This window comes from Arvicanthis niloticus, chromosome 9 (assembly GCF_011762505.2).
Source record: "Arvicanthis niloticus isolate mArvNil1 chromosome 9, mArvNil1.pat.X, whole genome shotgun sequence".
Classification (NCBI taxonomy): domain Eukaryota; kingdom Metazoa; phylum Chordata; class Mammalia; order Rodentia; family Muridae; genus Arvicanthis; species Arvicanthis niloticus.
In genome coordinates this window covers 56,725,456-56,738,997 of record NC_047666.1, presented here as the reverse complement: position 1 = coordinate 56,738,997, position 13,542 = coordinate 56,725,456, and the positions used below count along the sequence as shown (strand labels likewise).

The 13,542-nt window shown below is 47.9% G+C and overlaps 1 protein-coding gene across 24 annotated transcripts in view; it reads left to right on the top strand.

The window, feature by feature from the left end:
- Positions 1-13,542, top strand: part of Cacna1c (calcium voltage-gated channel subunit alpha1 C) — a 610,552-nt gene that overhangs the window by 404,252 nt on the left and 192,758 nt on the right. For all 24 annotated transcript variants that reach the window (XM_076940415.1, XM_076940412.1, XM_076940413.1 and 21 more), the window contains one exon: positions 12,036-12,175. In XM_076940415.1, the coding sequence (XP_076796530.1) occupies positions 12,036-12,175 (140 nt within the window). The remainder of the gene's footprint in view (positions 1-12,035; positions 12,176-13,542) is intronic.

Here is a 13,542-nt window from a genome sequence, read left to right as displayed (position 1 = left end):
GGAGGCCCAGAGCATGTCTAGGTGTCTGAGAGAGCCAAGTTTAGGAGCTTATGATAAATTAGCCTTTTCAGTTCGTGGCTGAGAAAAAAAATCAGGTCTGCAGAGGCTGGTGACCTCCCCCAGGTCACCAGGTATCATCAATGAAACTAAAAGTGGAACCCAGGGCTTGAACTTCCAGCACAGAGCTGCTACCGCACAGCCTTGTGGTTGCCTTGCTGTTTTTCCAGAGGGAGTAAAAGTTAGCGGCCATATGGGATCCAGCAATTCGGTGTGCGCGGCCATGCCGTAAGGGTCAGTGCAGGTCAGCCAGGCACACATGGCTCTGATCCTGTAAAATGTGACTGTCAATTTGCCTGCCTGGGCCTGAAGATATGTATGTAAAGATATATTTTAAAAAAAAAAAAAAAAAAACTGAGCCCAGGACCTGACATGAACCAGGAACAAGGACTCCCAATTGGCTGAGCCACCTCACTATGACAGCGACCAAGAAAGCCATAGCAAGCAACACTTGGGTGGCTGTCATGCTGCTTTACAGTGAAGGTCCTGTGACATGGGACTTAGGAGATGTCACAGTGGGGTTGCAGGGATCTGTAGCACTTGGCACCTGGAGTTCCATGTCCTGAGATTTCTCACCACTAAACTCAACGTCACTTGGGAAGGCAACCTAGAGTTCACCTCCCCCTGCTAAGGTCCCTGAAGGAAGAGTCCATGAGTCACCTTTACTGGACACTCCAAGATTTTAGGGCATGCCCCACCATTTTCTGCTTTCTGTTTTATGTCATCATAATTGAACAGGCAGGACAGGCCGATTTTTACAGGGAAAAGGAGACCCTGAAGGAAGAGTCCATGAGTCACCTTTACTGGACACTCCAAGATTTTAGGGCATTCCCCACCATTTTCTGCTTTCTGTTTTATGTCATCATAATTGAACAGGCAGGACAGGCCGATTTTTACAGGGAAAAGGAGACACCCACAAAAAGCCCAAATTATCACTGTTTACAGCTCACAAGAAACATTTTTAAAATGAGATCTGCCTTTGGGATAGCCAGGCAGCCGTCTGGCCACTGATAGCTCCTCTGTGGCCTGGAGGCTGGGTTCAGGATGCCTGCTCTCCCAGCTAGCCAGTGGTCACCATACCATTTCTGGAACCCTGTAGTTATTTAGTTATTTCTAAAACAACTCCTATCCTTCAGTCAGACTACCACCACTTCATCACTGTGGTGTTCCCTTCCTTCCTATCTCTCTCTCTCTCTCTCTCTCTCTCTCTCTCTCTCTCTCTCTCTCTCTATCTAATCTATCTGTTTCTCTGTCTCTTTCTCTGTGGTATCTTCTCTCCCTCCCTCCCTTTCTCTGTGTTTCTCTATCTCTGTGTGTGTGTGTGTGTCTCTCTCTCTCTCTGTCTCTTTCTCCCTGCTATGGTGTCCCCCTCTCTGATCCTCTATCTCTCTGTGTGTCTCTGTGTCTCTCTCTCTGTCTCTCTCTTTCTCCCTCCTTCTCTCTCTCTCTTTCTCTCATCCCTGAGATTGGGGAATAGGGCCTCCACCACTGACCTACAGCCTGAGCCCTTCACCCCGTGTCTTAAGTCCATCCCTAATATAAAATATCGACTCTGAGCTATCACTCAAAGCCTGCTGTAACTTCTCCATGGTGTTATTCTAGGTTATATTAAGTACAAAATGCCAGTAGCTACTTCCTTGTTGCAGCAAACACGGTCATTATGCTATTTTCACATATTCATATATTTTTCACCAAATATTTGTTCTACACTGAAAACTAAGGCAAAGGCGTTATGCCTTTTGTGTCTCCTGGGGAACCATGTGCCCACGTGTGCATTTTATCATGCGACTAAGACTCAGCTATCTAACATCAGACACCCTGGCCACCAGCCTAGCAAATCCAGCCCTTCTCCTGTCCTGCACTTCTGTGTCTGCAATGCTCACTGAAGGGCCGTTCACAAGAAGTGCTGCATGATAATCTGTCTACATGATGCCTGCCATCCAGCTTCCTATGGACCGTGAGACCATAAGGGCAGAGGTAGCACCCTATAGGCTTTAATTTCTTAACTGATATATTTGTGAATATTTATGGAGTGTGATAAGGTAATTGTGAACACAGCTATAAGGCATAATGATCAACTAGGCGGAATTAGCATTTCATCCCCTGCTCCCAAATGCTTTTACTTGGGTGAGTCGGGATCCCTCAGTCTCTGTTCTTAGTGACTGTCCTGCATGGTTGTAGACCACAGACTCTGTGCTGTGCTGTAAAGTGCTGGAACTAGTTGCTCCTATATTACTATATGTCGGTGCCTATTTCCAGGCCACGCTTCTTGCCTCCCACCTTGTCTCTAGTGATTATTCCAGTCTTCTCAATAAGATCAACCTTCTGATCTTCACTCGTGAGTGAGGATACACGGTGCTTACAGTTGTAGTCCTTTGTGTCTATGCTCCTGGTGTGGAGAGTCCCCAGTCCATGTTCTGCGTATTGACAATGATGGGGCTCCTTGTTTAACTCACATGGTAGGGATGGAGAAGGATTGCCTAAGAAGGAGGCCATCTTTCACTCTGCCTGGAGCTGTGCACCAAGAGCTGAGCACAAGAGCCTGGGAGAGCAAGGCACACTGTCCGCTGTGAGGAGCTCCCAGCATGAGAGGAAGGACAGGGGCGTTAACCTTGGAGACTCTCACTGTCTTTCAGCCTCCATGTTGGAGAGCCCATGCCTGTTCCAGGCTCTGCACAAAAGCATTGTGGGGACAGAGGATGCTGTGATGTAGCTCCAACCTTCAGAGTACTCAATTCCTAGAGTGAGCCATGAGCTACACTCAGAAAACTTGTCACATGGGCCGTAGAACCAGATAGTAACATACTAAATGAACAGACAGGCAGACAAACAGACGGACAGATAGACAGACAGACAGGCAGGCAGGCAGGCAGGCAGACAGATAGGCTAAAGGCTGGGATGAGCACAGTAGAAGGAGGTCATTAGGCCTACAGAAGGCACAACAATCCTCTCCTAGGGGATGGATACAGTTGGCTTCTTGCATAGTGAGAACCTCAGAATGCAGGGGCCCTGTGCCCTTAGTGGGAGCAGGAAGGGAGGAAGTTAGCCCCTTAATGTGTGGTACTGAAAGTTGAGAAGGGACAGCAGCTGGGGAGGAACGAGAAGTGGAGCCTGATGAGCCAGGACTAGGGATCTCTTTTAAGATGTGTATTATCCCTCACTGTGAGGTATGGGACATACCTCCCTCAAGAAGTCCTTCATCCTTTAAAAATAAGAAAAAATACTCAGACAAGACAGGGGAGCCCCAGGTCTGTGACCCCACATTTTTCATCTCTGGGTGTCTGATGATGAGACAGTGGAGAGCCATGGCAGCCCACCCTGGCTGCTTCGAGGACTGTGATGTGAATTCTGCCTCCTGCAGTGTGTCCTTCACAGCCTGTCACATGCTGCAATGAGAGCTGAGCTTGGAGTCCTGCAGGCTGCCCTCTAAAGGCAGTCTGGACCAGTTACTGGAGACCTAGTCAGACTGTGATCTGAGATGCTCTACTCGTGCAATGCTCATGTGCTCTTCTTGTTTTTCTCTGGTGTATGAGAATGAGCTGAATTTTAATTCTACATTTTAATGTGATATGGACTGTGTAGGATAGAGTTGGAAAATGCAGGCCCAGAACAGCATCCAGTGGGACGAGGGTCTCAGTAAAGGATTCCCAAACTAGGGCAGCGTCAGAATTAACTCACCTCTTAGCAACTTTTATTAGACTCGAGGTCTTCCCACCCAGTGTTTCTGTCACTCTCAGCACACTGCACCTGCCTTCCCCTGTACCCATGATGGTCTTAAATGTGTCCCAACGTTTCATACAACCATGAATGTGGCCAGCCCCAGAGCCGTTCTCTTTGAGGCATCAATCAGAAAACTTTCCTTCCCACCACAATTGTTACGTTGGGTCAAATATCACACTGGATAGTCACAAGGGATTCCCTGTGAGATGAAACCAGTGCTTGGGTTGTAGCTAGCTGTAACCCACACAAGGTGGTTGGTTTGGCCAGCTGTGGGAAGAGACTGTGGGCCTGGTACAATAGCCAGTGGTGACTTCTGCAGCCTTGTGTCCAAATGCCATCCATTGACTATGAGTGTCCTAGACTAGGGGGCTCTGAGCGTCACAGGCTTGCTTACACTGCTGGATGTCACGGAGAAGCCAGTCATTTCATGTGTCACTAGCATAACCCTAGAAAATGTTTTCATTCTGACAAACATGCTTGAACCCTAGGGTAGCAAAGGAGGCAAGCGGTGGCACTGAGCTAGACCTCAGGATGAGAAGGAAGCTGTGGATGAAGGAGGATAGTGGAGTGGGAAAAGAGGGTCTCACAACTTGCTCATTTGGTTTGGATGTCCCGAGCTTTAGTTTGGCTGGACCAATGAGTGGTCATCAAGGATGAGGCTGGACTTGTGGTAAATTCTAGAGCCACACTCTGAAAGGGTGAAAGGGTGGGGGTGGTAGTCATGGCAGCAGTCACATGGGGCTGTGTGGCAGTGGTGGTATGATGAAGGTGACAATGAGAATAATGCATCCTGGTAGTGACTTCATGCCAGTGGGGATGGTAAAGAGGAAGATGAGGAGGAGAAAACACTTGCCCTTCCTTTTCCACATGGGCCATAAGACTCAGCAAATAGATGAGAAAATACTTACTGTGGTCGCTCAAGTTCTGCCCAGTGAGTTCTCACTTCGGGAATGATCGTGCAGTTATCAAATCTCCTAAAAACATGGGACCTCCACTCTTAAAACCTTCCTCAGTCCCCTCATTCATACCAAGGGGCAGTGGCTGGGAGTGTGTGAAACCAGAATGGAACCTCTTCCTGTGGACCAGAGAGAGATGCACAGGAGGGTTCAAGGAACTTAGCAAACAGATCATAGGGGAAGCTGGGTTTTCATAATAGAAAGCAGATATGGGCCACCACTTAGAGGGGAGGACAGCTGATGTTATGTGACCAAAGAGGAGAAGAGCCAAAGCAGCAGTGTTTCTGACTACTGCCCTCAGCAGAGGCACTAAGGACAAAGGAGTGGCCAGGGCCCCAGGGAGGACATTCAGAGCCATTAGAACAGAGATAGTGGGTCCCTTCAACAAAGGTGTGTTCCACATTTTCTATGTGCCAGCTACCATGCGTGCGGATGTGTAAAAGAGCAATTACCACTCAGCGTGACATCTCTGGTTTCTCATTCTCAAGGCGGCCCAAGGGCATGTCTAATTATTCCCATTCTACTAGCAAAGAAGTGGGACCTTAAACAATTTCTGTAGCTTATGGTTTGGTTCCAGTGCCAACTCTCCTCTAACCCTTTTCCTTTTATGTAAAGACCTCTCTGTGTCATGGGTGACAAAGACACTTGCTTTTGCCCTGTAGATGCCGCGTCCCTGCAGGGGAGAAGAACACAGAAGCCACATGCACCATAAAGTACACTGTGTGCAAAGTGTGCTGCAGGCCCGGGATGGGCTTCTTCTACCTGCTGAGGCAAATGATGCAGGTGGGGGCACTGAGCTAGACTCTAGAACGAAAAGGAAGCTGTGGATGAAGAAGGAAGGTGGAGGAATGGGAAAGGGAGATTTCACAACTGGTCCATCTGGTTTGGCTGTTCTGAGCTTCAGGTTTGGCCGGAGCAATGAGTGATTGTCAAGGATGTAGCCAGATTGGGGTGAACCCTGGAGTCACACTCTGAAAGCTGAGATCACTTGGAGGACACAGGGGAGCTACTGAAGGTTTCTGAGCAGTGAAATTGCCTAGATAGCCGTAAAGCAGGCGATAAGCTGCTTTACTATTCAAATAGTCAGTGACTGGGCCCAAAATGGAGGTAGCAATGGCATGGACGGAGAATGGGTCTATTGCCCTGGCTAGGTGTTGGTCACCTCAAATGAAGGGAGGGAGATAGTAAAGAGCTATAAAGGCTTTGGCTGCCTGATCCCCCAAATTGGAAAATTACCCAGCAGCCCACAGTCACTAAACCAATGCCTAGTATCCCCAGGTAATCCAGCCCTAATTGTCAATATTGTTGTCTATTGTCAAAGAAGAAAACATCATCTCTTTTTCACCTCTAAGCGGAAAGGATTCTCGTAGACTCCTGCAAGATCAGTGGCCCTGGGTGGGGAGGCTCAGTGGGGGACAGAAAACTACCTGGGTGACTTCCATTCTTCCTTTTGTCCCTAAGACAGAGACATCATTGTGCAGAGAGTGATAGTTCAAATGCTAGGCACCAAGGAGGAATGGAAGAGCCAACCCCTGGCAGGGTTTTTACACTTAGAAAACCATGTGCTCCTTGAGAACACAGGCCCAAGGTAGGGTGGGGCTGGGAGTCAGCGAGCAGATCAAGTGCCCCACATCCTGATCTGAGCCCCTGTGTTTCCTGTTATTCCTGGGCACTGAAGCAAGACAAGTCCTTAGGGAAGGAGATGTACAGGAGGGAAATGGGTAAATCACTTCAACTTTGCATAATACCAAGCACAGAGAAATAGACTGTAGGGCGTGGGGGTGTTTCTAACTACTATAAAGCCAGTGGAACTAACTGGCTTACTGGTCAACTCATCCAATTGCACTTGCTGTTTGCCCTCAATATAAGCAGTATTTTTTTTTTTGAGGCTACTCTTGGGACATTGTTTGTTTTGTTTTGTTTGTTTTTGTTTTTATTCCTTTTTTCTTTACAATAATATCCAAGAATGTTAAAAATACCACACACTTTACAAATGAAGCTTCTGTAGGAAACTTACCCTCAAGTTTCCCCACTTTTAATCTTTGAAATTTGGACTCCCTACCCACATCCAGGCAGGCTCCCTGTCCAGCTATCTGAACAATCCACTCCTGTCAAAGTGGAACTCAGCAAGGTTTAATTCTTACCTCAGGACTTTAGATCACCAGCTGGGAAGCATTCAGAGTCCAGAAGAGTGTTTCTTTTCCATTTTCACAGTGACAAAGAGATACAGCATCGGCCTTGCCATTCTAACCATCTGCAAGTGTCTGACTCAGTGGTATTAGGTACACTGATACTCGGTAACAAGAATCACCATTGCCTCAACCTGAAACTCTGCATCCGTTAAACATTGGCCCATCTTCCTTCCCTTAGCCCCTCATGCTTTGACTTGCTTTATGTCTCTGTGAATTCTCTAGTGTAGATATTTTACACAACTGGGACCACATGTTTGCTCTCTTGTGATTGTCTTCTTGGACTTTGCGTGATTACCCTTGTCATGGCATATATGAGAGCTTCATTCCTTTTTACTGCTTGATGCTATTCCATAAGGTACACTTTCCATAGTCTGTTTACTCCTTGCTCTGGGGATAGAAGAAAAGCTGCATTTCAGGCACCAGTGGGGACCCCATAGAGTCTCTGCTACCCACTTTGCTAACCTTGCTTAGGGGTGGCTCTTTATCTATTAATGGACATAGTAACTCAGGGCTTCTTCAAGTCAGCGCATGAACCACAAGTTGCACTGTAGCTTGTTATCTGGACTAGATGCTCACCCAGATGGGTCCTTCTCTTCTGTCCAGAGAAGAGCAGGCACGTAGGCCTTCATCCTTCTGGTTTCATATATTCTACAAGCCCATCACTGTGCTGAGAATACAGCCATGAAGCCTGAGGCAGAGTGAACCTCAGGAAAGAAATGTAACACAGAACAAATATATGAGAGAAAACTGCGGGACATGGCACTAAGGTTCCGCTTCTTGGTCTCTTGGCTGGGAATAGGCAGAAGTCTGTGCCTAGAGGTCGAATGAATGGTGCTGAAGTTACACAGCAATCTGGAATATGTCATGCTGCGTAAAGTGGGGTCAGTGTGCTCATTGTCTGTATACCTTGTACTGAGATGGCAATTGTGCAACTGAGCTCCTCAATTCTGCTTGGGACAACTTCTTGGTGGCTCTGATAAATCCACTTACATAGATTTACATTGGCACCCACAGGCTCTCTGGGTGTGAGTTCTTAACTTTAGGGGGTGGTGTCTAGTTCCTTCTAACTCTTTCAGTGTGCTGTGTAAACACACATATGTGACTGCTGTCTGTTCCTCCATGGCCGTCTCCATCCTAGAAGACCTACTTTGACATGGCTTCTGTTCATGTATGTGTTCTCTAACACACAAAGAGCGATGCTTCACTAATGGTGGATATCTTTCACTCCCTGGTGTCCACCTGACTTTAACTAATCCGAGGTTCCATCATCACTCACTACTGGATTTTGGAGGGACTAGAGATTGCGATCCAAGCTATAAGACAGGGCACAAAGCATGGTTTTCTGGATCACATCCTAGGCAGACACCAACATATTAAAGTTGATGAAAGTCTTCCAAACTGGCTGATAAAAGGGAGGCCTTTGTAGTATTCTGCACATGCTCTCTGTTAACATCCTATCAGACTGGCCCCTGCACTCCATTCCCCTGGGTCAGACCCGTTGGGAGCCAGTGTTGAACTATCATAGCCCTGACAACATATAAGAGTCCTACCGCCGCTGCACTCCCCTCCCCCTGTCTCTGTGCTTTTTACAGCCTGGGATGCTCAGGGCTTAGTGCAGCAATATGGATTTTCTTCTCATTTTACCTTTGCTAAAACAAAGCCAGACAAGTTAAGTGACTTGGCTAAAGACACAAGCCACTCAGTGCCAGAATCAAGATGATTGATTGATGACTACCAGTGAATCCTCACTGACTGTGTATCCCTTGGGAGCCTACCATGTAGTTGAATGGTAGTTGATGAACATAAATTAAGGATAAATGGAAAATTAAAGAAGGCCACTCATATCCATGTGAAGGTCTATAGGTGTCTGGAAAATGTCACAGTCCTGAACATGGCTCTTTCCAGTCAGTTCTTCTGAAGAGTTAAGACTTGAGCACAACCATGGTCCTCCAGGTGTCAGTAGGCTAGAAAATGGCCCACGAGAGAAGGAAGAGGGGCACAACTGAGGAAAGGATAGGGGGATGTGGTATTGGGTTGCAAGAGAAAGTGAGAAGAAGGCAGCCGTTATGCTGCACTTAGGCAGGGAGGACCCACTGCTGTCAGAGGAACCCACAGGATACCCAGGAAGCTGCTTCAGGTATTAGCATCTCCAACAGCCCATTCTTTAGTCTCTGCTGCAGATGTCCATACCTTCTCCACCCAGAACAGTGCGAGCAGGGATATTAGTCTACTCAAGTTGGCCTCTGACATTTCTCAAGTCCAAGGATCACAGAAAGGGATGGATCACATGTCAGACTTATATCATGTTTCCAGGGAGCTGTGTGCTGCTCAGAATCCAGACACACACACACACACACACACACACACACACACACATACACGGCACACTGGTATTGGAACTGAGGTCTTGGGAGGGCTGTGAAGGACTATGTGTGTACACAGGGCCCTGAGGCATCTGAGCACCCGCAAGAATGGCCTTTGATCAACTTGATTTCTACCCATCCCCTGGGAGCCTGTAGATGTTTCAGTGGCAGTTCAGTGTATGCTCTGGAGGGATCAACGTGCTGGCTGCAAACTTTGATCAACACCCAATCTCATGGGCTGGGCCACAACTGGGTCCCAGGGTTGTGATTGAAAGGCAGCTAGCTGTCCCTTCTCTGGATTCTTGCCCAGATTCCCTTTCACTGGTTTCCGGACCCTCCTGCATCTTGTTATCATTATATTTTAATGAACTCATAAATAAAACCATCACCCAGCCAGATGAAGGTTGCCTCTCAGACAAGCACTTGCTCAGTTCCAAGCCCTGTGCATCTCCACAAGTATCTGTTCTGAATCCATAGAGCTTTGCTTAGGTTTTACCCCTTTACTATCCAGTATGGTTTTGTGACTTATCTACAGTGAGAGGTGGGAGGGGGAGGGCAGAGTTAAAGCACGAGAAACAACTAACTTTATGTCTTCTTGCTTAATGGCTGGGTGTGTGAGTGGGCATGTGAATGAAAACTTAAAACACGTGGAGCCCGGTGGTGCCGACCCAACTCATACCTGTTCCCTTTAAGTTTTCTTCTTGTTACACCTCTAACTGAGTCAGATTCTGCGAAGGTTTCAGGAGTACGGATGAGGATGGAGTTGTGGAGAAGTTTGGGGGTGTATGAATAGAAATGGAGCCTTTATCTGGTGCTAAAATGCAAGCACTAGACTCTTCTGGGGTAGTGAGCTGAGTGGCGACAGCTTCTTCACCATCCTCAGGCTACATGGCAGTGTCTTCTATAACCTGCCTTTCCCTTCAATGTGCAGACTCTGTGCAAACCAGGTACCACTGATATGAAGATGTTGACACTACCATGCAGGGTAGACTGATCCTACTCACTAGAACAAGGCAGTCACTTCCACAGGTCAGCGCTCTGGGGCTAAAATAAGTAGAAAGTGACTGACCGGAGGTGTTGATTAAGCCCTCACCCTTTCACCCCCTCCCCATTATCACCGCCCGATTGAGGGCTTCATCAGCCTGTGAGTTGGTACTTCTTAGATTTCGAGGTGTCTCAGAAATCCCTAAAATTGTGTAGATCACGTATTCCTAGATATTACAGCCAGGTGCCCTACTGTAGCAGGTCTGGGACAGGCCTAGAATCTGTCATTTTTGACATTGAAGCCTCAAATTGTTTTGCCCAGGACTACTCATGGTGAGCCTGGTGCTCCTAAAATGTCTAGGGATGGGAAGACCAGTAAGGGGCACTAAGCATCAGTCCTGTCCTGGCAGTTTCCCACTGGGCCCCCAAACCCCAGGCTCAAATTACCCTACACAGAAGACCAAGTGGGAGGTGGCGCGGGCCATCAAGGCCAGCGATCCTTCCCTGATGTGTGGCTTGTATGTGTGTGGGCCCAGAGGTCTTCAGTGAACTCTCCTTAGCCTGGTAGAGGAAGGGGAAATGGGTGTTAGAATTCTGAGCTGAGTGCCTCGTGGAGGCCGTGAACTGGCATAGGCTGCTTTGTGACCTGAGATACACAGTCCCGGGTGTTTTATAGCTCGAGTAAGAGGTAGCCCCGCCTGTGTGCGTGCGTGGTGCGTGCGTGCGCATGCGTGAGTGCATGCGTGCGGCTCCTGCAAGGGTGAGGAGAGGAGCTTGAAGGCGCCTGAGCAGTCTCCACCAGACTATTCTAGAGTGTGTGTGTTGCGGGGAGTGGCGGGACAGTGATTAAGGAGGAAAGCGGCTGAGCGCCAGCAGTCATCCCCATGTGGTTAGGGTAAACGTTGCCCGGTAAGCACAAGGCTTTTTCCTAGACATTAGGGAGAAAAGACAGCTCTGCTCCTTGAGTAAAAAGGCAAACTTTTCTTCAGCACCTAGTACCTGCTCAGTTCCCCCTAGGTTCCTTTGTCCTGCGCACCTAGAGTGTGTCTTTGGGCAGACAGCTATTTTCCCACGAGAGAAATCTTGCTATTGACACCCTTGTTTCCTTGGGGCAGTGTTTCTGCTTTTATTTAGCTATCAGTGAGTCCCCTCCCCAAACCCAGTCTGCTACCCTTGGGGCCTGTTAACAGAATCATGGCAAGGTATTGCTAGGGTTCGGCTGACCTGCTTCACAGCAACCGCCACTGTCCTGGTATTATTCCCCTGGAGATCAAGGCTGTATGAGTTCTCATTTTCAAAGCCACAGCAAAATGTTAGCTGGTTAAATGAGACTTTGGGGGCGGAAGGAAGGATGCGAATTTTCACATCACTTTAAATGCCATCTTAATAAGGGCATTTGAAAACAACAGCAACAGGTTCTTTACTCTTCAGCGGCTGAAGCTCTGGTGTCGGAGTCGGCTGTGGAGTTGCTGACTTAGCTTTCAGGCTGCATGTGCAGGCCTCTTCCATCTGTCCTCAGCATTGCTGGCCACAGCGTTGCATTCTGGGAAGTGTATCACTAGGCCATTTCATCACTGAGCAAACACAACAACGGACTTTTAGAAGCAATGACGATAAAGGCCATGGGCTTTGTGGGGACTACACAGTCCGTGGCAGGCTGAATCCTTGTGCTGAGTGTGACGCCACCTGTGAACTTCGCTGCCTCTGAACCTCACAAAGCCCCAGACTTAATGATTTCTCTCTCTCTCTCTCTTGTTTCCTAGGAACGGGTGGAGTATCTCTTCCTCATCATTTTTACTGTGGAAGCATTTTTAAAAGTAATTGCCTACGGACTTCTCTTCCACCCCAACGCTTACCTCCGCAACGGTTGGAATTTACTAGATTTTATAATTGTGGTTGTAGGGTAAGTGCCGAGGTCTTTTCCTTTTCCCGACCTTCCTTGCCCATGCCTCTTTCCCTCTCTGTTCCTACCTCTGATTAGACCTAACTGAACTTGCCTTTTGGCACAATAGAAGAATTTTTTTTAAAAAATCACTTTAAAGTCAGACTTCTCCCAAGAGAGAAATTATTAATGAAGGGTACCTCTCACTGTCCCTCCCACATGTCAGTGTATGTGTGCATGTGCGTGCATGTTCACACAGAGACACATGAACATGGCAAAGTGTGTATGCATGTCTACACGTATACATGAGTGCATGTACACTCAGGATGCCCAGCTGAGGGAAGGAACTGGGAGACTTTACATCTGGTCTGCCCAAAATGGGAAAACGTTTTTTTTCCTTTTAAGGTATGTGAGTTGGTTTTTGTGAATGTTAGGTAAAGCTTCTTTTAGCTAGAATTCTTATTCAAAGTCTTATCCCAAGGTACCCCAAGAAGTGTGTAGCTCAGAGTCTAGGGCACTAGGCCCTGCCCCTGCTCTCAGAGCTGCCCTGTCCCTGAGGACTTCCAGGAAGATACTTGGAAAACTCTTTATCCAGCCCATGACCCTTGTGGTCTGGCCCTACTTGGCTCTGAGCTTCTGCAAAGCTAGGTCTCCAGCCTCACCTGGGCCCCCGTTACCATGACTGATCCCTGACACTTGAGTCATTTAAGGAGCCTGTTGCTCAAGATGCAGAGTTACCCATGTATATAGCTAGTTTCTCGGTCACGACTAATAAAATACCCTCCTCTTGTTAGAGTGTTGCATTCTACAGGATGCTCCCAGCCACGCCTCCTCTCTCCAGCATGATGCTCCCAGCCACGCTTCCTCTCTCTAGCATGATGCTCCCAGCCATGCCTCTTCTCTCCAGCATGATGCTCCCAGCCACGCTTCCTCTCTCTAGCATGATGCTCCCAGCCACGCTTCCTCTCTCTAGCATGATGCTCCCAGCCACGCCTCCTCTCTCCAGCATAATGCTCCCAGCCACGCTTCCTCTCTCTAGCTTACTCTCTCAAATACCATGACTCCAACAGCTCTTTTCTCCTTCCACTTCTCTGTCTGTACCCTTTCCTCCCCAACTCACACCCTTTCCCCCTGCCAGTCAACTGAGGCCACTGTCCATCAGTTAGAACCACACTAGCATGGACCCTTGGCTGACTCATTCTGGCCTTTGTTTGACATGTTCACCTGGAGAAAAACATCAACCCAGATCCCATCCAACTACACGGAAATCTTGGTATCTCCCCACAGAGAAATACAGAAAGCTGAGTATAGTTCCACTTGCAACTTGTGACTGCCTATGTCAAACTTTGATTATTCCCCAAAATCTTGCCTCATGTCCCTACTCCTGC